This window comes from Priapulus caudatus, unplaced genomic scaffold (assembly GCF_000485595.1).
Source record: "Priapulus caudatus unplaced genomic scaffold, Priapulus_caudatus-5.0.1 Scaffold154, whole genome shotgun sequence".
Taxonomy (NCBI): Eukaryota; Metazoa; Priapulida; class Priapulimorpha; order Priapulimorphida; family Priapulidae; genus Priapulus; species Priapulus caudatus.
Window position 1 is genome coordinate 127,924 of NW_014577215.1, and position 25,034 is coordinate 152,957.

Here is a 25,034-nt window from a genome sequence, read left to right on the forward strand (position 1 = left end):
GATATTTGTACAGGCCATCCCCATTATCCCCCCCGGGATTTACGCTCCTGGGATGATAATACAAGTTTCCAAGCTAAAGCTATCGACAATAGATATCACAATGACATAACACTATGCTATCTACTATTGTACAAACGTACACATTACAAATAAAGAGAGGTAGCAAGAGCGAAATTCACGGCCGCTGAGAACCATAGCATGCGAGTTTCCTCTACGCTGCAGACTACATGATGATGATTGGCCACGCGCAACAACATGAACAGCGCATGCGCAACAAATGCTCGGACGAAATCTTGTAAGTAAATAGTTGTCTGTAGAAAGTAAATATGCGACTGGCACCACTAGCCTAGGCTATTTCTAAGGTTAGAGGTGTCATAATTAAACGATACGCTGATGTTGAAGTGGTGAGCAGAAGCTGCATGGTTTGCTGATTCTTGCTAGTCTATAACTTTTTACTTGACTTTTAAAACCGTGGGCGTAAAAAACTGCTCTGCCCGTGTAACCTATAGGCTATAGCCTGCACGTAGACCTGCGTCCGGTGCAGCGCCAGGAAGCAGTGAGTTATATATTGTTGTTGTACTTACGACGGACTACTTATGTACTACGTCGGTGTACTACGTTATGCACTGCGTCCTACAATAGTGAATACTAGTGTAACCCAACACGATACCCTTGTTGTGTTAATTGTACCATTATTGTATCTAAAGTAATGACCAGTGGCGTATCTAGGGGGGTGGCAAGGGGGGCACGTGCCCCGGGCGCCATGTTCACTTCAGGGGGTCCTTCAGGGGGGCGCAAAAAAGGCAAAGGTAAAAAAAAACGCAAAAAGGCCAAGGAAAAAAAACAATCTGCCTACTAAATGATATCTTGAAATAATTCAATCCTTTATTTGACAAGTTGATTACCCAGGAGCGCGTACAGGGGGGGTCCAGGGGGTCCGGACACCCCCCTGCTCGCGCAGAAAACGCATCTAAGGGGGTCTAATTTCAAAAAATTTCTGGGCAAGGGCCCCCCAGACCCCCCTTCGCATGCTCACAAGTTTGGAAACAACCCCTGGTACAAATCCTGTACACGCCCCTGTTACCTGGACCTGGGATAGTAGCTGTAGTTTAGAAGTATTGGCATCCTAATCTTAGGAACAACCAAAAACTCAACATTCCATTTTTTTCTTAATTTTTTTTATTGGCGTCAGAAGTGAAACAATTTTAGCACTTGCCCCGGGCGCTGTTTTTCCTAGATATGCCTCTGCTAATGACAATATACCACAGCCGTCCGTCGCGATGCTGAGGCTCATAGGGTCTATGTCCCCAGGGTACTGCCGGAGCGTACCCTGGGTACTGTCCGGTATACCGTACCCTGGTGACTATTTGATATGGTTAGGGTTAGGGAGTAGGCGTAGGCAACTCCCTAGACTCGTTAGTGGAGTAGGCGAGGTACGGTCCGGCATATTAGATAGTACCAGGGTATGTTCTGGTATACCGGACCGTACCCAGGTTACGTTCCGGCAGTACCCTGGGGGGCATAGACCCTCGCAGCGATGCTGAGCGATAGAAGGGCTATTTACACTGGCAGAGCTAAGTGAGTGAATGGTGGGGTTTGAGCTTGTCTTGTCTTGTTGTTGTGTTGTTGTTCTGCATCTAAGTTTTACAACACTTGTTATGTTATACGCGTACGTTCAGTGGTGGCTGGCAATGATTACGCTTGACAACGTGCATTCAATCAGATGACTCGACTCTTTTGCAATTGTAGACATAATAAAGCTACTATCTATCAAGCACGGACAATGGAAGGAGGCTGACATCTTCTGGACATTCTTGACGTCTTCGCCATATTCATTGAGAATATACCTCTGTGACTGTGGCTTTTAAAATGAGAGAATTAATATCCAAAGTTGTTATGCTTGGGTCGCAAGGTATAATAATTTACGTAAATTCATTTTTCTCCTTTACCACGTATAATTATATGTGATTATTTACATAATACGCTGATCGCCTTCATTACGCTAAAGATTGTACGAGACTAACTTTTAGATTTCGGGTTTAGGATGTTCCAGTACCTGTGCCTTGAACCTGTTTGTACGTCAGGCAGCGATTAAAGCTAATCGGAGAAAAAGTGCAATAAAATGATGATGACGATGATAATAATAGTACTACTACTACTGCTACTAATACTACTACTACTACTGGTGTGACTGTGACTATGACTGCAACTACTAACTTAATAATTATAATAATAATAATTGTGAGTATAACAATTTTTATAAGTCAGCCTTTTGCTTTTAATGTTTTTACAGCAGTTGGAAAAACAAGTGTGATACTGAGGTTAAAAGGGAGCAGATTTGACAAGCATGTCAGTCCAACAATAGGAGCTTCATATTGTGCCTGCAAAGTGTGAGTGTTCTACGATGTCGATTACTGGTTGCAGGTACACCTAGAACTATCTACTGTTTGGTTTTGAATTAAATGGTTTTTCTAATGACAGTCGGGGGGGGGGGGGTAATTGTCGTTGTATACCAGGAAACAATCTGCAAATTCTAATACCTTGCATTACAATTCAATGTACCAAGCTGACCTGGTACAAATGCTTGCCAAATGCGGTTAGAATTCAGCTCCAGTAGAATGTCTGGGCTGACCAGCCCTGTGGATAATTCAGTTGTGTATCTAAATTTCTGCAGGCATATAATTTATATACATGAAAGTACCAAAACCTCAAAATGAATCTCACATCGTCTTTAATAAAAATAATTGGGGGTGGGGAAGATCCTCAAAGCCACTTAGTGAAACACAGGTACCGGATACATCTAGTGTACGTCAGGTAAATTTAATGTTTGAATGTTAATATTTCTGCAGAAATCTGGGACACATGGAAGTGAAGATGCAGGTTTGGGACACTGCTGGACAGGAGCGATTCAGAGCAATGGTGAGCTTATACTTGTGTTGCTCAACATACTTTAATGCCAGTCGGTTTGTTGAAGATTCTGAAGACCTGTATCAAGCGAATTTTTTTGCTGAATATATATGTGACAATGGAGACATTGAGAGAAGCCTTCTCATGGATATATCATGTTCATGGCTTTGTTTCAGGCTCCCTTGTACTACAGGAATACAAATGCTGCTATTTTGGTATATGACATCACAAGCTATTCATCCTTCGTTGACTTGAAATCTTGGGTAGAAGGTAAGAATTACAGTTATAGAGATAGTGAGTCTCTGCTTGTTTCCGGGGTTAGAGGCTTGTGTCTCTCCAGAATCTGACTTATTTTATACTAGAGTCAAGAATCTGTACCCCTTCAATAAAAGTCTTTTTGTCTGACAGGCTCAAACTTTATTTCCAGCTTAATCATTTAATTGTATTGTCACAGATTTCATAATAGTGCATTGTACATTGGTGATGTGCTGAAACATATAACTGCGAACCATATCTGGTTCTGTTATGCATTGCAAAGATTTTGCATGCATAGCTGAGACAGCGTTGTCCTAGTCCAATAGTAGTTGGACACAGGGACGGGTATAAAAACACTGTGAGGCTAGATTCGATATTTCTCAGGATAAGCCTGCTAGTCTGATAAAAGCTCCAACTATATGAACACAAAGTATGCAGTGGACATTTACACATGCATCTTATTGGGTTTCTATGGCGTAGAGCTGAATGGCAATGTAGACAACCCGCTTGTGTTGTGTCTCCTGGGCAACAAGCACGACCTTGAGGATAGGCGGGAGGTGCCAACGGAAGAAGCTTTCAACTTTGCTGCCTCGATTGGTGCCGTCTTCCAGGAGACGTCTGCTTACCAGAACACAGGTATGCAATAGCCAGGGATGCTGCTGTTTAAAATAACATGCAATGTTGTGCTGCTGTATCACAGTATTGTGTTAACTTGACAGTTAGAAATTGTTTTACCAGTGTGTGGCGTAGCTGCCTCAGTTAATGTCATTTGTCTTTGGCTGCTATTCAGAGCTAGTTTAGAAGGAGGGAAGGGAGGGCGGGAAAAGGGCAGAAAGTGAGAGCAAACGATTTATTAGTAAGTACATGCTCTGTCATGCAGGAGTGGAGGAGGCATTCTATGAAGTGGCTGTGCGCATCTCCAGACTGTGTGACAGTCTTCTCAGACTAAACTCGCTGATAGAAAACGGCAATAACACGAACATGAATGATGTCATCGACGGTGTGCTGGGACACCAGGGCAACACACACCCGCATGTAGACAACATGGATATGCCCAAGTGCTGCTAGCTACTGCCCGTGCAGTGCTGCCATCTACAGGGTAGCTACCACTGTTAATTATGTCGTGGAGTCATATAGAGCTATAGGTGTGTGGTAGTCTCCTTTGTTTTAATTCACAGGGTATACTATGATATTATATTAAGCTCCTAATAACAGAGCTTATTTTCGTAAATTGCTTTTGCTACCAACGGAGAGATTATTAATTCTTCATGTGTGGAGTCTTGTTTTTCAAAAACCCTAACCCACAGCCCTGAAACTGAAAGGGGTCAGTTTTTACCTTTGTTTGACTCGTTTTTCTTCTTTTCCTTCTTCTTTCTATTTAATAGTTTATTGCAGCCCGTAACTTCCCTATCTATATTTACAAATCTCTCTACCAAGCATAATATGGAAGTTGCTAGATTCCAAATAAGCCTACTTGGCTTTTCGATATTTGCATGTACAATATACTGGCCAGTAAACATAAAAATACAATCATTTAGCAAAGAAATGTTTCTATAGTGTCGTATGGTGCAAGAGAGTGTAGAACGTTATACTTTATTGTTGGTATCATGTATTATTATAATGGACAGCTCTTGCGCCCAAATGGAATGTACAACATTTGATCAATATTTCTGTGCCAATCACCACCGTTCTTGGCTTGCCCCAGCTATGCTACTAACACGTTTACCCAGTTACTAATTTGCTGGTACTGCTAGCAACTGTCTTTCATCACCTAGTAGTCTTGTCCCAGTCACTGGTTCGTTTGTAGGGTGTCTGCATTTTACCCTTTATAAGATGTGTAAGTATCAAAGAATACCTGCCCTTCTATCTTGCCTCTTTTAAAACAAGCTCCTAAACCCAGATATGTTTAGGACCATGAGAAAGTGATAGGCATTCATGGTTATATGTATATTTAGTGTGGTGCTAAACAAAATATGTATAGAGAGATGTATTTTACCGAGAGCATATAAAGGAGAGCGTATAAAAATGTGAAATGCTGAAACCATGTTGCAGTATTAGTCGAATTAATAAACTTTCCCCGTTTTATTTTGACGATTCTTTGCAGTATTATTGATCAGCTGTCCTACCTTGTTAATATAAAACAAACCGCATGTCCCTACGATGCCCCTACGCTGAGATAATGAGCGCTGAAAATCTACAGCGAGAGACAGTCGCAGTAAACACTGATCTCGAGTCGGTTCTCGGCGAAATACGGCGGTTCACCGCTCATTATCTCAGCGTAGGAGCATCGTAGGGACAAGCAGTTTGTTTTATACTAACAAGGTAGGACAGCTGATTAATAATACCGCAAAGAATCGTCAAAATAACACGGGCAGTTTCTTAATTCGACTAATACTGCAACATGGTTTCACCATTTCACTGGTGTACGCTCTCCTTCTTTATACGCTCCTGATTTTACTTATGCCTATACCTACCCTCTCACTCCCATGCATCCATCAATAGTTTTGGCTTTTTAATCTGTCAGCTTTTATGTCTGTTGTAAATATGGGCATGTTTTCATATTAGTGAAAATTTTAATTTCTTGAAAATGTCATGTTCTTGAACAGAACAAATATTCGTAGCGCATACTGTTTAGCTTTACACATTTAAGTTAAACATGTTTTGTGACAACTTTCAAATCCATTCCTTTTTAGAATGTGATGTAATTTTTATATAATCGTATTTAGTAATGAAGTACGAGTTTGCACAGACAATTACCATTGTATTGTGCGTGATGTATGTACACGGTATATATAAGCATGAATATACGATATATATATATACTCTAAACATACAAGCCTTTTATCACTTGTATTAAATGCAACGATGCCAAAACGCCAGGTAATGGCAGAAAAACTAGCATGAGGTAGCATGAGTAATGTAGTTTCTGATCATTGGTTACTGTGTATCAACGTTTGGTACATCATGCACAAAAAAAGTTACCATTTACATTAGTTAATTAGTAAATTGCAGCAATTCTACATTTGTGAGTAATTATAAACATTTAGAATGTGCATTGTAACATTTGTTCAAGACCTGCAGCATCTAGTTTACTATCATAGGCTGTAACAGGGGGTCAGAATTGATTTCAGTACACGATAGGGGCTATTTTATAAATCAGTAAACACGCAGATTCTGCCCAGAGTGGTAACTTTGAAAATTCTAAATTTAATGTCATCGATACAGAACCACAATTGATAGAGCATTTGCTTGGTCTGAGTACAAATATGTTCATTAATATAAGGATACAGGGGCAATACAAGAAATACGTGAGAGGAACAGCCACTTCTAAAAAGCAAAGATAAAAAGCATTTCATACCCAAGGTTATGAACCACGGGTGTAGAGTTATAGAGAAATACAGATATTGATAGTGCATGATATGCTAAATCATGCCTGATCGGCCCGACCTTCGTTTAGCTGTCAGCTAAAAGACCTCAAATGCCACAATGAACATGAAATCTACAACTTTTATACAAATTGTGTAGCCTTTACATTGAAAATCTCTATCAGAACAGTAGATTTCAAAATAAAATGTGGTGGAACTAAAGTGGAAACTTTTAATTGTTCTTATCGTCTGTGGTTAGTGGTTACTACACGTTACTAAAATCAGGTTTACAATATAGTAAGTAATGCCACGAACACATCTGTGCTGAGTATACTTTGGTTTGTCCGAGTTCATGGGAATACCTTACTTTTCTCTTTGTAAGACTACGGGCACAGAATAAACACATCTAATCTTTTTGAAACCACAACTAATAATACAAGCACAATGCAACTAATTTGCAACATTATGTAAAATTTATTTCTGTTTTGAATACAATTTGCAACAGAAGCAAACAGTATTTGATACAAACATAAAATTGTTTGCTACCAAAATGCTGTATGCTATTCAGTGTTTAAGCAGACATTCTTCGACGGTACTGCTCAGAATCCACACAACAAGTGACGGCAAAGTCGATTCTCACCAATTCTAGTTTATTTACAATAAAAACCTGACGAGAGATCTATCACCGATGCTGTGCAATTGCAGTGGTGGGCTTCCCAACCAATGGCAATACTAGTTACAACCTTGAAGAATGCTTCTACATTGCTGCACCAGAACGCAGCTAGCTCACGGAAGGCATCTCTGCAATGACACAACTGCACACATCACTTAGAAAAATCGCAAGCCTTCACTTTACTGCTATATACTGCATTCCTCTACCAATGACCTTGTATAAAATACTGCACAAGATACTAACCCGAACACAGGAGCAAGGCTGCTTGGTCAGTGATTTGAGTCTCTTGTCAGCTAATGCCCCAATTGCAAAACTACTTCAACACCTTTTCTAATTAAATACAATGAAAGATGTCAAACCTTAAATATTGCCATAATCTCAACTTCCCAATTGGTTACTTGACAACTCTTGGCATTCCTTTTGCAGGCAGATTGGGCAAAGCAATTAGCAACCATCTATGGGTACAGCATTGGTTTCAGTTACTGCGAGTCACGCCTGTATGCAACCTGTTAGGGCTCCGGGTGGAAATATGTAATACTGGGTAGCTGGGCAAGCACCTCAAAACTGCACGTAATAAAACGTTATAACCGTACCGTATAGTGGAAGAATCATGCTCAGGCTATAACCGCCTTCAGAAGTACTGTATCTTTGTGCTATACATCTACATAAAACCTGTTATAGGTACTTAAATTGTCAGAATAAATAAATCAACAATCAATCTAATTAAATTAATCTATTATATCTCATATCATCATAGACACCAAGCGATCACGGAGATGTGATTTCAAAACCAGTAACGTCCACTGAAAATGATGGAACGGGTGTTGGGATAATACTTCTTGACATGTATCGCCAGGTCAATGGTTACCTGTAGGTAGATGTGAGCAACAATTGGCACAGTGAAACCACACTCACAAAGGTGACGGGAAATGTTAGTTTGTCTAAACTACTACTTCACAAAACAGTATAAAACGTGCCATAATTTGCCATTCCAAGCATTCATGTTAAACAACTTATCTGCAGTGTGTAGCAAGAAACGTGATATGTTGTGCAACAATTTTGTGAAATCCAAACGATTGGGTAGATACACGAGGTATCCGTTGACGTAAAAATGACTAAATACAAAATTTTAACCTAATTACTTTGTATGCCACATCTAGTATATGAGTAGTATAGTTTTACAACAGTACTACTAGGAGTGTGTCTAATAATTGCCACTCCATGTACTGTTTGATTAATGAGCAAAAGTCACGTTGCATCTACATCTCAAATATGATCAGGATCACATAGCACCCCAGCGTGCAAAGTATACGTACATACATACTTTGATACGGTACGTGTAAGACGCCAGTTTACAAGACTGTCACAATATGTGTGATAACATCTATTTAGCAGTTTCCACGGGGTTGACAGCTACACGTAAATTCATTTAGCTGCCGTACTGCCTTGTTGATGACTCGCTGCGGTACAGCATGACATGAAGTGAGCAAGAGCACACTACACAGTATAACACCAGAGGTAACCAAAGTACCACATTACGTGTCGCTTGCCGCCTACCACGATGCCAGGTAAGTCATTGCCACGATATCTAGCATGGTGTTACATCCAGCGCTATGTTGGTATCTAGGCCACGTCTCTCATTGTTATGCCTTTAGCACGATGTCATAATCCTCGGTGTTATGCCACACCTAAAGCCTAGCGCACACACCCGAGCAAAAACACCCTGAACGTGGAGCAAAACGTGTTTCGCTCGATGTTCGTGGCTGTGTGCGGATTCCCGAAACAAAAAAAATTGCTTGTGAACGTGTTTTCGCCTGAGCGTACGTTTTGCTCGGGTGTGTGCGTCAATCGTTCTGCTACACAGCGAAACGCCACAGACGGTCTCCAATCAATATCCTTAAAAATATCACATGACACACAAAATTGGATGTCCATTGAATGGCTATTTTTGATGTCATGTGACAGCGGCGCTGTACGCAGTGTTTCTGTATGTTTTGCTCAGCTGTGTGCTGTGTCGGGTGGGGTGTGTGCGCTTGCTCGCCGAGCAAAACGCGAAACGCTGGAAAACAAAATTTCCCGTTTTGCTCGGGTGTGTGCGCTAGGCTTTATGTGACGTAAGATCGCACAAGGCAACGCATTCTACCATGGTGTCATCTCACCCGCTGCTAGCACATCTAGTGTGACGTCACACCTCATTCAGTGCTATCTCGCCTCGTAGAACAATGGAATCCGGCGGATGACCGACTGCATGATGTCAAAGGTCGTAAAGCTGATGCCGACAGCTATGGGGCCCTTGATCCAGTTCATGCTCAGTCCCTTGTAGATACCACCTATAACGCCCTCCGTCTGCACCACATATCTCACAGTGCCAGCAATCGTGGAGTAATGATGTCCGAGCGTGCTCACCCCGGCCGTCTGCATGCGCCGCCGTACAATGTCTAGCGGGTATGAAGCCGACTGACCACACAGGCCGGCGCACGCCCCGCACAGCAGCCGTTGCCAGGGCCTCGGTTCTGGTTGTCCCGAATATTCTGTAACATGACGCACAGCGTGATAGTGTTAGCAGCTTCCATGATGCTATGCACCTATAAAATGGTCCTGTGGTGCCCAGGACTCGAAAGCTGTAGGACTGTAGGACTAGTTTAATGTGGCATCAAATTTTGCAGTCTGTACGGGGTATATAAAATGGTCCACAATAATGTGGTACCCATGACTCGAAAGCTGTAGGACTGTAGGACTAGTTTAATGTGGCATCAAATTTTGCAGTCTGTACGGGGTATATAAAATGGTCCACAATAATGTGGTAACCATGACTCGAAAGCTGTAGGACTGTAGGACTAGTTTAATGTGGGATCAAATTTTGCAGTCTGTACATGGTATATAAAATGGTCCACAATAATGTGGTGCCCATGACTCGAGAGCTGTAGGATCGTAGGTAACCTGACCAACAATGTGCTATCGGTGGCTCACAGCCGTGATACGTTAGCATTAAAAACATTTGTTATTTATAGAACCTACCGGGAATATATATTTCAATTACATTCACACGATCTTATTACGCAATTGCCTACAACTTCCTGCAATAAGTACACGTGAATTTTGATAGGATTTTCATGGAATTCCGACATCACAACCCCAAATAAAACCATTATTCAATTGATATATTGACACCAACCATATGCGAGCATAAAGATTACGCGTACTAGCTCACCGCCATGGAATTTCTTGAGCGTTTCATAGGTGAAGAAGCTGGTACCAGCATAGGGTATCACTCCAAGAACAGTGGGATTAAACCCTCGATATAATGTCCTCACACCCTCCTCACGCACAATTTTACTGAACACAGAGAATAATGACTTATACCTGCAAGAGAATAACAAACAACAATAACCAATTTGTCTTGAATGCGGACAAAAACAACAAAGTACATTAATATACTTTGTAAATGTTACACTCATAAAATTTTTTAGGTTGTCAGCTGGCTATTAAATCCATTTAGCCTTTGGAAGGCACAACTCCCTTAAAGATAATTGCACTGGTGGCCAAATATCATCTGACACAAAACCGCTCACATTTTGGTATGCATAACAGACATTTACAAGTTGAAACAATGCAAGAACAACCATGAAAGTTTGGTACAGATCGAAAGATCAAGCTCCATTGCATGCTTAAGCTAATAATTGGCAGAAAAAAGCTTGTACTTTATATTAACACTGGTGGTCCAATGTCATCCAACATGAAACCACTCGCATTTTGGTATGAATAACAGACATTCACAAGTTTAAATAACTCGACGAAAACATTACAGTTTGGTAAAGACCAAAATACCAAGCTTCAGTGCACGCTTATGCCGATAATTCTGATAAAACTTAAATGTATACTTTATGTGCAGTGTAATCATCATTGTGAACATCGGCATTAAACACATTTTAGTGCCACACAACACACCCACTATTAATAAATTTAGGGCATAAGCCTTTATTACAAGAATTCCAGAACAGAGTTACCTTTTTTGGATTTGCATTCTGCCTACGTGAATATTCAAACCTGTATATAAGGGGCACAGAAGGGAAATACCAAAAGTGGCCTTTACAAACAGGGAACCATTATATAGCGGTGCTTTCACCGTATAACTGCCACTCAAGGAAAATGTCCTTTACATTTGAACAGTTGTCTGTTCTTTTAACGTGACCGATAATACAGATTTGACTGCAAAGACCTAAAAACTGATCCAGAAAGATTCATAGGAATCTGTTCGTAAGGCAGTGCACTTACTTGTGGGCATTCGTGACAGCCATGCGAGCACGTGCTAGATCCAGTGGGTACGTGCATGTCACAGCAGTGGTGCCAGCTAATGAACCAGCTACATACCGCCGCAATGGACTTAGATATCTGTAAGAAAAAATCTGCTGAATCCAACTGCTTGGATACAAATCCTAAGAATCGATGCAATTCATAACTAATCATGAGAATATGTTGATTGACATACCCAAGTGATCCTAACCTATACGCCAGATACCACATATCACAGAATATACTAGGTAAAAGCTGCTACCTGGCCATATCCGAATTGAATTGACTAAAAATTTTAATGGAAACATTGAAATATCACAATATGTGCCATATATAAATTTGTTGAAAAGAACAACAATTATTTCCATTACTTAGTTAGATATTCAACGATGAAGACATGACTGTTTAACACTAACAGTACCCACTTTTGAATAAGTATGTGCAGCAATAACCATTTTACTAACAACAAACATTCAGTTTTTTCATATTCACAGATATTTTAAAATTTACATTGAATTCTGATATCACAACCCCAAATAAAGCCATTATTCAATTGAGAGATTGACACCAACCATATGCGGGTGTAAAGATTACGGGTACTAGCTCACCGCCATGGAATTTCTTGAGCGTTTCATAGGTGAAGATATTTTCAAAGATCGCTATAAGATACTTACTTAGCACCGTCTCCAGTGGAGAGTAGGATCTTCCACTGCTCGTGGGAGGAGAATTGCAGGGCCGCGTAGGGCATGACACGCACCATGGTTGCTGTGTTTCCCCGCCATAGCCGTAGGAAGCCCTCATTCTTCCACGTGTTCCTGAGAAAACTCACCGCCTTCTTTGCACTGAACTTTTTATTGGATACTGCGTGACGTGCAAGACAAAAAACGATCACTGTAGGAAATATACACAAGCACCTAACCAAGATAACTAAGCTCTGCCTCATTAAAATTCGTTGTCAGATCAGTCTATTCCACAAGTTTGTGCATGCCAAAATGTCGATTGCGTGGCACTTTGCTGCTAACCATTACTTGCATAACATCCTATCGGAAAGATTGCCAAGAGCTGCCTATGAATCACACCAAACAAATATATAAAATGAAGGTTACTGTTTTTAAACAAGAACATTGTGATCCTGATATAAAACCGAGAGATACGTATGGGTTCTGCACTGACGTGGAATAGTATGTAAAAAGGAATTGATGCAAAAATAAAATGACAAAGATAAGCAATGATGATCCACAATCATATGACTGGAGTACAGAATCATACATATACAGAATCCTGTGTCTCTTGAGGCTGGGTGACTGGCTACTAATTCACTGGACAGAAGTGGGACACGGCAATGACGCACACATAAACTGACAGGAAAAAGAAATCACTGCAACACAATGACAGGTACGAAAAATGACGGATACAAGCAGTAATGGCATTGCATTGATACTACTTCAAGCACCCACTTAAGAGGAAGTACACTCACCATGTGCCTGGAAACAAATGAAGAGTTCAGGGGCAAAAACTGATAAACGCCATTGCCGAAAATATTGACTTAAGTGTACCACAAAATAGCTTACACCAATCTCCATCTGAAGGTAAAATCGCAAATACCGCTATATCCTTCGCATTTCACAGTTGAATATAACGTTTTACTGCATAAGCCGACATGCGCCATGCTCTTTTTTTAGCAACAGCCGATAACTCCATCTGACCAATCAGCGCATCAGATTTAGCCTATGTCATCCAACATGGCAGCGCCTTCGCTCGCTTGACAATGCGTTGAGGCCGATTTTAGAACAGAAATCGTTGACTTTAAGCGTCCATAATGAATAATTTTGATGATATTAGTGAGCCTGTTGTGCTCTCACCTACTGGGCGCAAAAAGAGACAGTGTCCTGATGAATCAGTGCGGTCTGTGAGCAAGAAAGGTAGACACAGTGCACTCAAAAAAGTCCCATCTATTGCTTGTGTACATAATGTACAGGGTATGTGTGTGGCCACTACTGTCTCAGAAAACGAAATGACTCGTTTGTTTAATCTCCTGTATTCGACAACTGATAAGGTGAAACAAGATGCCATACTGTTAACCTACATGGATATCAAAAAAGTTCAGCGTAGGAGGCAGAAAGGCCGAACAGGCATTCTTCTGAAAGAATAAATCAGTATTTTGGGCCTAGCTGGCACCATAGAATTTGTCTTTATCAAGGATATTGCCATTTGGATTTATTTGTTTTTGCTGACAAATTTGTTCAAAGTTATCAAAATTCCGTTTTTCTAATAAATTCACATTTTTCCAATTGTGACCTTCGTTTTGATTGCTCATAAAGATGTGATTGCAACCCACATCAGTAGGATGATTATTTCATGAAAAGCTCCACAGAAATACTTGATTTACAAAAAACGAAAAAAATAGATTTATCTGTTTTTGCGCCTGAACTCTTCAAGTATACTTATCTGATATAACATGTACAGAAATGCAAGACTTACTTTGAAAGTAGATTTTCGTTCGGTCCAAAGGTGCGATGACGGTTTTTGCGAAAGCTCCAGCCATGGCCCCAGCTGTGAGAGATGTGATTACCCGATGCCGAGTACTCATCTAAACAGGAAAATAAATGTTTCATCCACAGAAGATTTCGACCAATTACAACCATGCACATTGGTGTGTTGTGGGCATTCAGTAATGGTCTTGTACACTGGCACATGCATGAAGTGCTTTTACAGTATAAAAGCAAACAGCCAATAACACTCAAATTCCTCATCAATTCAGAATATCTAGACATCATTGTATGGAAATTCATTTTCATTACCAACTAAAATCTACTATAACGTATAATGATAGTGAAGACAAGACACACTACTCTTTGCACTGAAGGAACATTCCACAGTAATTTAGTAAAAATAAAAAAATAAATAATTCTCTCAAAAACGTGAAGCCTAAAAAACTGTGCAGACATGCTATCTTGGGAAAACGACTTCACACACATACTATGATTGTCCATAAATGCAAAATACAGAACTAAAAATCGGTTCTTACTACATTGAAATTCATGCTGGATTAGAGGTAAAGTCAGTTATTCACTATACAATTGTGCAATAAAGTTGTATAATCACACAAGTGAGATTATCAAGTGTTAGATACCTTTGTTTAGTACTAATTTCGAATTGTACATCTGTCATAAGCTTTTCCGTACCTTCCTCTCATCCTTTGTGTGCCGCGTATCCTCCGGCAATTTCTCGACCACTATCGTTTCTTTTAGTATGCCGTCCTCCAGAAAACTCACATGACCCACAGGGTCGTCGCGTGAGGATGGTGGCTCCATGATCATGGCTGCGATTCCCTTGTCCACCTAAGCTTGCATTCCTTGCACAAGTCCATGTATGCGATAGCCTATAAATTGCAGATATAAACTAATTATAAGCAGATATATGCCCTCACGTAACAACTGTTATGTTATGTAACAACTGATATGGGGCACATATAGTAGGAGCCAGATAGATGTCATCTGGCATCTGCCCTAAGCAGAAAGCACTACGATCTAGGAAATAGCAAATAATAAACAAACAAAATTCACACAGAACCAAGAATGCGAGTCAGAAATTACACAAAACTTGCAGGCTGTTGACACATACACTACTCATCAATACTACCAGCAGCAGCCTGCATTTCAAGTGTAACATAGCTATTGTATGATAATTCAATTAGCATGAATTTTGTATGCTAGTACAGTTCAATAAATTAACAGTAATGGTGGCTAGTACACAAACTACATTTCTTCACAACTTCTTCATAAGTTTCTTTTCCTTTATAATAACTAGCAATACTATAATAGATTACAAACTTATCCTTTATGAAAAGCAAACCGAGAAACTCTAATCATAACTGCACGACGCTGACACCCGATATGTCTAGGGTATGTGTAGGTATAAGTAACCAATATTTAAACATACTAGCTGAAACCCGCGCTACGCGCGGGCTTAGTGACTGTGATCGATGCATGTGTTACCAGTGCAGTAGTGTTATGTGTAAGGTGTTATATGGAGAGTTTAGTTGTTGCACATGTTTGTTTTTTATGGTTTGAGCATGCGTTGTCAAATATACGAAATTAAACGATAAGTGCGATATGTTCGAGCTGTAGCGGGTACAACCGTGTAACACCCATAGACATATATGGTGTTTGATACAAGTACACAGTGAAATACACACACCCAACAGAAATGTTTTTAATGATGCTATGTAACAAGGCACTTTACCGAGTTCTGCAAAAATCACACATCACTCGAGAACCTTTTAGATCATTGAAGATTGACCCCTGAAAAACCTAAGGTAAATGATGGCAAGTTTCATTGATCTATCATGAAAATTGACTGAGTTAAATGCTTTTGGAAGTATTCAACATTTTTAATGGAAATGACTAAAATCGATGAAATCTAATCCTCAAAATGTGACGCCATGGCTCGAATTTTGGAGAACTTTAGTAATGTTGTAATAACCCATCATTAACGATAAAACAACATAAAACAAACTTTTGCAATTTTTTTGGGGTAAATTATATATTGACAAGCGTGCTAGACCACTGATTGGATTATTCAGGAACTTGAAAGCTATGGCAAACTTACCCTACCCTTAATGCCACGAAGCAACAATTCACAGCGAAAACTCTATGAATATAAATAGATGTGAATCGGGTGAATAAACGTAAACGTAATATTAAGTGCGTTCGCGATGTTCCACTGTGTGCGGGACCAGGTAATATTGCGGTTGTGATCACTTATTTCTATCGCATAAGTTTGCACTCTGGCGACCGACGTAAATATTTACGTGCTTGTGATGCGGACCGGCTTGTGACAGTATCGGTGTTCACGACACTCCGTACACTGTACAGCACTTAGCAAACTGGCCAAAAAAAAATCTGGCTCTGATGAAAATTCAACTTGTACATCTGCACATGGAACCTATGCCAATCATACGCTGAAACTGAATATTGTAACTTCGATTATACCATAGTTATTCTCACTTTAACATTATGGGGCTCAACACAAATGTCAAGACAGCGACAGACACCGAACAGAGTACACAGAACAACAACGAAATTGAAAGCCTTTTGAAACAAAACGAATACAAACAGAAACGAAAAAAAACGCCCCCTATTTCAGAGCAAATGTTTACCTTTTTGTGTTTTTTTTTGTCTTTTTTAAGACCGAACAAACGGTTTTCAACCGAGTATAACCCGTCCCGTGTACTCATCGATCTCTTCTGTAAATTTGGCGCTATTTGGATCCAAACTGACGGAGCCTTTCATTAACATACATACATACATACAACATTCGCCAAATTATAGTAAGATATGCACACAGAGCTCAAAATGTTTTGAATGTCTTATCTCATCACATGTACTAATAACAAAGAATAACAAAGAATTACAAATACTAATAACATGTGCACTGTTATGGGAGCAACTTTTTGACTGTTTGCTACATGCAAACGATAATATCAGCTGCTCTGGTAACACGGATTAGTGTGATAGGTACAAATGACATCATCACTGACATTTTCTAAGAGCCTTATTGATATGGTACCGTCGCTTCAGTTCCCAGAATTATACTCACAGCAGTTATTTGGGATTGTTTTATTAATGCATGTGGCAAAGAACATTTTCAATTGTTTATTTAGTAATCTAATCTATTGTGCCTAGTACTGCTGAAACAGGTTAATTATCAAAGTAGAATCAGTATACAGGCAAGAAATACAAGAACAAATCATAACACCCTCCCAAGATTGAAATAATCATGATACTACTCTATAACAAACTATGGCATCGGTATATATTTGTAAGACTATGTTATCCTGTATAAAGATCAAGCCACCACCAACTAAGTAGTATGAACCCACAACCACAGATATCTCAAATAGGATATCAAAATTCCACTGTCAATCATTCATGAAATATCCGTGGGGCGTGGGCCCACTTATCACGGGAAGTAACATAACCTTAATTGAAAGGCAATGGGCTTGTGTTAAGCGCCAGTTAAGAAACTTGGTATCACAAACAATTGTATAATAGCCTAATATCTAGATGAATATATGTATGGCCAGCCTACATTAAACAAGGCCCCCTATGCTTTTATCTCCTTACTTCATAACATTGCTTTGAAATACTAGGCAAGTGGCTAAATGATATAGTTCCATACCTTCAGTTACTAGTCACAATCATTATAAAAGGTATAATTAAAAAACCTCACTACTAGTACACTAATTACTAAGTAATGAGCAACTTGAAACACAACATCAATGACTAAATTAGAGGTTCAGGTATTAGCCTGCCCTCAAGCAAGTAGTTGCAAGAATACGCTACCTGGCACAACCAACGATGTCAACTGACCAGCAATGCTGATAGCGGTGCTTTCTAAAAGCGATAAAACTAATAATATATACTATCATGTATTGTATGTAGTGCGACTAGCCTTAGCACACCGACACTATACTAGTAGTAGTACAGCTTTCTTTATCTAGTGAAACGAAGACTGCACATTCCTGGTTTGGGACCCTGCAAATGTGTTTTCGCAAATGTGTTTTTGCAAATGTGCTAAACTAGGATTGGGCCACGAAGGCCATATTATAGCGTATAGAACAAGCTATAGCATAATCGTGCGTAATGAACCGAGGGAATAGGCCGTGCGTGTGTCGCAACAATCAACATCAACAGTGTCGGTGTCACCACAGGCACTTGAAGCATTTCAATAAATTATAATGCTAAATAAATACGAAATCTATTTACTACCAAAGTCTCAATGTTTCTCTACTCTCTTTCACCTATAATTGCAGACAATTTCCTGTAAATGCCGTCCAAATGCTCATCTGCAACACACGCTGGCCGCTGCACGCTAGCTGCTGCACACTCACACATAAATATATAGCAGGTAGGAAAATCGTGCTGCCAAAATTCGCTCGACGCTCGCTTGATTTCACGTGAATACAACACAAACATTCAACCATTCCACTCCATCATTGTTTCTATTTGAAGGACAGTGTTCACTTGTTATAAAAACATACTGTCTGTGTTCGTAACCGAGCTGTGTCACGCGAAATCACACAAAGCCTGGCGAAATTCTCGCGTTCGCTCCCGTTGCGCAGTTTATGTAAATGGCTGCAAAAAGTGCAAGTACAGGGCTATAGGCGGTGCACTGAATTTTGGGAAACTACCATGCTGCTTTCCAACTCCCTTACGAGCCTCATCAAAGCAGCCAGTGGAGCATTGCAAAAATGATACGTGGATGCGGCGCAAAAATGAGGTCACGAAGAGCGCCGGTGGGTGTTTCCCGATTCCGACAGCCATTATATGCTGTATTCGCGTGAAATCAAGCAAGCGTTAAGCGAATTTTGGCAGCACGCCTTCCTACCTGCTAGGCAGTGTGCAGCAGCTAGCGTGCGGCAGCCAGCGTGTGTTGCAGATGAGCATTTGGACGACATTTACAGGAAATTGTCGGCAATAATAGGTGAAAGAGAGTATAGAAACATTAAGACTTTGGTAGTAAATAGATTTCGTATTTATTTAGCACTAGCTGGGCTACCCATCGATGCGCTAGATTTTTTGGGGGTTACTGCTTTTCTGCTATTTCATGCGTTTTCTGCTATTGCTTGCGTTTCGGCAGTTCATGCGATTGCCTGATTTTGAGCCCGACTATAGTTGAGCACTATAGGATTGCTGTTTACTTTTCTGCTGCGCTAGGATTCGTCTTGACTTTTCTGCTGCGCTAGGATTCGTCTTGACTTTTCTGCTGCGCTAGGATTCGTCTTGACTTTTCTGCTGCAGTGTATAGTCGAGCGCTAGGATTGCTGTTAACTTTTCTGCTGCGCTAGTATTATTTTTGGGGAAATCTGTTGTTTGTTTTTTTGCCCTTATGTTGGCCTTTTTGTGCAAATTGTTTTTGGCCTAAAATGGTCGTCGTGTCATGCTGATTGAGAATATTCCTCACGGCCCGAGTCACGGGTCACCTCTTACTGGTCTCGAGAAGACAGACAGACAGATAGATCCAGCGATTTACTGTAGGAGATGAATATGAAACACTCGAAAATACGAAAATAAGCAGCAAATAAGTTCAGCATTTATACCTATATGGTAGTCGTCTACGACGCTTTCGTGTCTCCTTCGAAGCTAATAATTCGTTTATTGTCGCTGTAATTCGACAATAGAGCTACAAAATACAGCTACAATAAAGCTACAAAATGCGAACAACACCGCGAAAACGCGCACTCGATGCAGTAGGAGGGTATATAGCGCCACCACGCGGACATTTATTAAAATAATAAATAATTTTAATTGTAATTACTAATTTGACACTTTTTTATTTTGTGTATTTTTTTTTGGGCGGGAGGCCTTAATAAATCGGGTCGTCGCCGACATCTAATTCAAGCAATAATACTATGGCTGTATGGGGGTCGACCGTCCTTACGAAGGGGGGGGAGAAAGATAGAGCCCAGACAGACGCGAAAAAACAAACTCGCACCTTACTGTTAAGCAGATTCATATTTCTATTGAAACCTCCAAGTGCCCGCTCATAGGGCTCTAATGTCCCCCAGGTACCTGCAACGAACCGTACTAGCCGTAAGCTATCCTGATCATGGTAGGTTAGGCTCGAAGTACCTATAGGCCCGCGTATCAGTTGCCACTGGGCTATAGACGCAGCCATTACGAATGCCTCGGATGACGCAACTTACTCCAGCCAGGTCACCGCGGCGAACTACTGTATTTTCCGCCACGTGAGGGGTGGGCGGCTTGTGTTGGTTGTGGACAAAAACATTGTTGTTGTCAAGTAACAAATTAATAATAGTAATTTGTTCATCTTTCATGACAAAACTAATATTACAATATTTTTTGATCGCTTAATTTGTTACTTGACAACAACAATGTTTTTGTCCACAACCAACCCAGATCCGCCCACCCCTCCACGTTCGGAAATACATAGTTCCCGCTCACTGGCGCTGCATGGCCTGCTGCAGCGCCGCCAAAAATGGCCGTTTGAAGTTCGCAAATCAAATGTCTGTTCACCAGAAATACCGCAAGTAGACCATTTCAACGATAGTTAGAAGTTAAATTTTAGTAGCTGATATAACTTAACTGATAATTTATCATAATAATTATAATAAACTGATATTATTAAGACATATTCACTTCGGATAAGAGGCATTAATTGCCTACCACAGACGTTTTATAGTCGCGAATAAGCGTGATTAAGTTGGTCCCGCGCATCCCTAATGGCTGGTCCTATAGCCCAGCGGCAACTGTACGCGGGCTATAGTTACTACTACTAGAGCTAGGTTAGGGTTAGGGTTGGGGAGTACTAGGCGTAGTCTACTCCCTAGACTCGTTAGTGGAGTAGGCGAGGTACAGTCCGGCATATTAGATAGTACCAGGGTACGTTCCGGCAGTAGCCTGGGGGACATAGACCCTCTCAGCCCAAGTGCCTGTGCCTGTGGGTTTCACCAGAGCAAATCCACTTTAGGCACCTTAGGTATCACGAAGTGACGACAGATTTCTGTGTATCATCAACTGATGCACAGACTTTCCGTATATCAAGGAATGATGCAAAAACCCCAAACCTAACGGTTAACCCTAACCCTAACAGTAACACACTTCGTGAGACCTAAGCTAAGGTTACCACTTTATGACTTAGGGTTAGGGTTTTTGCATCATTCCTTGATATACGGAAAGTCTGTGCATCACTTGATGATACACAGAAATCTGTCGTCACTTCGTGATACCTTACCTAGGCTAAGGTGCCTAAAGTGGATTTGCACCGGTTTCACCATCGGGTGACATTGAGACTGATCCCATAAAATTGTGCAGTGCACATATGCATGAAAGAACTACTTATATACATGCACTATTTACTTTATTTTTCAATATGTAAACTTTTTAGTGCAAGTTGCAGTCGAATTTACTGTGCAATCACCTTAATCAACCGACCTTCGCTCGTGATTAGAATTCTCGTGATTAGAATTACCACCTACCATTTTGGAACATCCGACGGCAAACGGCATTAACTGGATAGATTATTTTTTAAATAAATAATTAGAAAGAATGATAGATGAGAATAATTTTTCAGAAAAAAAGTATTATAATTAATAAAATTCTTAGCATTCCTAAAAGTTTACAAAGCGAACAAAATTGTGTTATTTATCTAGTATTTTTCTACGGCCAGTGTTACCCAGCACCAAACGCCAACATGGTAAACTTTACCCCTTGTTAAAAATATTCATATCTATAAAACTTCTAAACCTGTCGTATTTGTTATAATTGTAACACTTTTTATTTTATATTTTTAGGCTCGATTCCATAGCCCTAAAGAAATCGAAGGTAAGCGATATAATCAATACAGCAACAGTCAATTTTGTGATTACCAGGTTACCTGTACAGTGTACCTGTAACCTGGTGCCAGTGGTGGTAGGGCTCAGCTCGGTTCGCCGGCTAACTCGTGTACTAACTCTAATATCTCGCGAACGATTTGAGTTACATTTCTAAAATTCTAGATACATATAAACACATGTCTTTAAGCTATGAGTATGATTTCTGTGAATTTTGTGTTTAGTTAAGCACGAATAGTTTAATTAATTACCAGAAATATACGTACGGCTACGCGCGGTATCATCCCGCGTCAGGTGCACTTCACACCTGGTTAGCCGACGAATTACGTATATTCAATAACATAGACTAATCTTAAGCATTTCTGCCTTGTTTTTGTATCAAATTTAACCTTCACTTATAGTATCTCCAGCCGTTGTGATTAAATAATACCCTCAGTTGTGCTGTGACATGTGTAAAATATTTCAAGAGCCAAACCGACAACTTTCACCTAACCGCAACCGCCATGTTGCAATGGGCATGATTTTCGAAACGGCGTAACACGGGAAAACCCGCAAACGACACTCAACATACCATATGCGTTGCTACTTGCGTTGGCCGAGCATAACAAAAGCCATCACATACTCGATCCGTATATATGTTAATAATTAAAACCATTGAAAACAGGAATCGTTCAATCTACAACAACGTTATAATTATTCATTGCCGAAAATACTGTACTTGCCGTTGTTATTTTGGCCTCACGCACTGTGAAAATCAAGAGAATCCAATTGCCGATCTTGATCATTTTCTAGTTGCACTTGGAACATTCGGCCAGAACATGCGCGGCTATCTCGGTGTGTTTTGACCATCCCAATTTCACTCCTCAGGAAAAACGGAAATAACTCACATAAAATAAGTAGCGCCATAGCGCCAGTTACCGCGAGCAAGCCAGAGGTTACTTTGATTCGTTTGAGCTTATTACATGTGCCGCTAGCTCTGTGTCGTGGGTTGGATACCGAGCCAACTCAAGGACATTGTGGGCCCCACGCGTCCGGACCCCTCAGAATCTGAAACGCGGTATTCTAGACCCTAGCAATACCGTTTCCCTGCAGACTACTGGTTACCCACTGCAAGCCGTCGTCGTGTGAATCTACTGAGTTGACAACTGACTTGTTACTAGATTAAGTACTATAGCCCGCGTACAGTTGCCGCTGGGGCGCTATAGCATCAACAATTACGATGCTCGGACCAAATTACTTTCACGCCGTCAGACAGGAATATGTATTTCCGCACGTGAAGGGGTGGGGAGTCGTGTTGGGTGTGACAAAAAACGTTGTTTGTTATCAAGTAAAATTATATGTATTTGTTCATCTTCATGAAAAACTTATTCAATTTAACCTCTACAAAATTCTAACATAACTAAACAATATTTTTACTAACGTTAAAATAAAAATTCATAATATCAAATATCTATTTTAAAATTCTCTTCTATAAATTAATAACTACTCTTAGGTAATTTTAAACTTACTAATTTTAATGATTTTTAAATTTTATCATAAATGTTTAATTTATAAATTAACTTAAAAATCATCACGAAACTAACAATCTAAACAATAATTTTATATATCTACTTCTATTTTAATGTAAAGTTATTTTATTTTAAATATAATTTAAGCAAATTAACTTTTAAAATAAACATTATTAAACTTTTTAATTAAAATTTAAAATTTTAACTAAAAATATAATATAAAAATTAATTAATTAACATTAGGACTTAATGTTTAAACAATAGTAATTAATACTTAATATTAATATGAAATTTAAAATATGTTAATGTTTTATAACTTATTACAAATTATTAAAATAATAAAAAGATTATATTTTAGTATATTATTAAATTAAACAATTATTAGATAATGTTACAAACCCCACGGGAAATATACAACTTTTTAAAATCTAATTTAACTTTAAATCTAACAATTATAAAATAATTAAAATATTTTTATTTCATAGATATTTAACAATAAATAAATTAACTCTTTATATAAAAATATTTTAACTATACCAATAGAAAAAAATACAAGATAACTAAATATTAAGATATACATAAAATATAAATACATAATAGATATAATTAATAATTACAATAAATTTAAAATCCCCAATTTAATAAACTTTATAATTATACTTAAAAAAATTAAAAACCTAACTGATTACGTAATTAAAAATTAAGAAAAAATGAAAATAACTAATTTGTTATTAATAATTAATTCTAACAAATACATCCTTTTAAATTTAAAACATAAAATAATATAATATATAGCAACAGATAAACTCCCCTACCAATAATCGTGCCCCCACCTAGTTCACTTAAAGATCAAAACTTATTAGTGATATAAGGGCAAACCACAAACTTGGTCATATAACAAATTCTACAACCTATTCACATCTTTTTTGATCTCAGCTTCAAGTTGCAATTATTGCACAAACACCAATGTTTTTGTCCACCACCGGCCACACCGACCCACCGCACAACCCGCCCCAACCCCTCCAAGTTCGGATACTAGTTCTGCTGACTGGCGCCTGCTGCAGGCGCCGCCGAAAATGGCCGTTTAAAAATTGAAGTTGGCAGAATAGAATGATTCGCTATCACCAGATCAATATCGCCAAGTAGACCATCTTCAACGATAGTTAGCAGGCTTAGAATCTGTAGTAGACAGAAACACTTGATATAAACTTAGGCATATTACTTCGGATACAGACAGGCATATAAATACCTGCCTAACCCAACATACGCTCTTTATAGATGCGTATAAGCAGCTCTACAGTTTGTGTCCGCCTGCACTCGTAATTGTCTGATGCTATCACTATAGCCAGTGGCAACTGTACGCGGGCATATCAGTACTAGAGACTCACTTGATAGCAGTTCCTGGATATGTAATTTGATTGCAACGAGTCCTTGCGCTCTGCATAACTTGTCTGTCTGGTTAACACGAATTTAGTGTTCGGTGACCTGTGCGTGTGCCGCTGTCGTTGTGTGCATGGCTGATGTGCGTGCTCGCCGTGTGTGCGTGTTTGCGTGTTGTGTGTGTGTGTGCGTGGGTGCGCGCGCGCGGTGTGTGTGTGTGCGTGATGCGACTTGGTGCGTGTGCGCTTTGTGCGTGATGTGTGTGCGGTGCTGTGGTCGTGCGGTGGATCGTGTGG

The 25,034-nt window shown here is 39.6% G+C and overlaps 3 protein-coding genes across 9 annotated transcripts in view; 2 read left to right on the forward strand and 1 right to left on the reverse strand.

The window, feature by feature from the left end:
• Positions 1–253: 253 nt before the first annotated feature.
• Positions 254–5,262, forward strand: LOC106806325 (ras-related protein Rab-31-like). 5 transcript variants are annotated; one of them, XM_014808226.1, is made up of 7 exons: positions 254–295; positions 1,750–1,912; positions 2,294–2,390; positions 2,850–2,919; positions 3,084–3,177; positions 3,643–3,798; positions 4,043–5,262. In XM_014808226.1, the coding sequence occupies exons 2-7, from the start codon at positions 1,870–1,872 to the stop codon at positions 4,228–4,230; spliced, it is 648 nt and encodes a 215-aa protein (XP_014663712.1). In that variant the 5' UTR covers positions 254–295; positions 1,750–1,869; the 3' UTR covers positions 4,231–5,262. The 5 variants fall into 5 exon arrangements, with proteins under 5 accessions (XP_014663712.1, XP_014663710.1, XP_014663714.1 ...); XM_014808224.1 differs by lacking the exon at positions 254–295 and adding an exon at positions 308–404; XM_014808228.1 differs by lacking the exon at positions 254–295 and adding an exon at positions 308–404 and having other exon boundaries at positions 2,297–2,424.
• Positions 5,263–9,279: 4,017 nt separating this feature from the next.
• LOC106806324 (mitochondrial coenzyme A transporter SLC25A42-like) lies at positions 9,280–21,544 on the reverse strand. Of its 3 annotated transcripts, none has more exons than XM_014808221.1 (7): positions 21,497–21,544; positions 14,679–14,875; positions 13,975–14,083; positions 12,168–12,354; positions 11,476–11,592; positions 10,412–10,563; positions 9,280–9,731 (listed from the first exon to the last, which is right to left on the reverse strand). In XM_014808221.1, the coding sequence occupies exons 2-7, from the start codon at positions 14,811–14,813 to the stop codon at positions 9,403–9,405; spliced, it is 1,029 nt and encodes a 342-aa protein (XP_014663707.1). In that variant the 5' UTR covers positions 14,814–14,875; positions 21,497–21,544; the 3' UTR covers positions 9,280–9,402. The 3 variants fall into 3 exon arrangements, with proteins under 3 accessions (XP_014663707.1, XP_014663706.1, XP_014663708.1); XM_014808220.1 differs by lacking the exon at positions 21,497–21,544 and adding an exon at positions 21,439–21,490; XM_014808222.1 differs by lacking the exon at positions 21,497–21,544 and adding an exon at positions 21,453–21,476.
• Positions 21,545–21,682: 138 nt separating this feature from the next.
• Positions 21,683–25,034, forward strand: part of LOC106806326 (calmodulin-like) — a 16,781-nt gene continuing 13,429 nt past the window's right edge. Inside the window, exons 1-2 of the mRNA XM_014808229.1 lie at positions 21,683–21,714; positions 21,812–21,842. Coding sequence (XP_014663715.1) covers positions 21,712–21,714; positions 21,812–21,842 — 34 coding nt within the window. The 5' untranslated portion in view covers positions 21,683–21,711. The remainder of the gene's footprint in view (positions 21,715–21,811; positions 21,843–25,034) is intronic.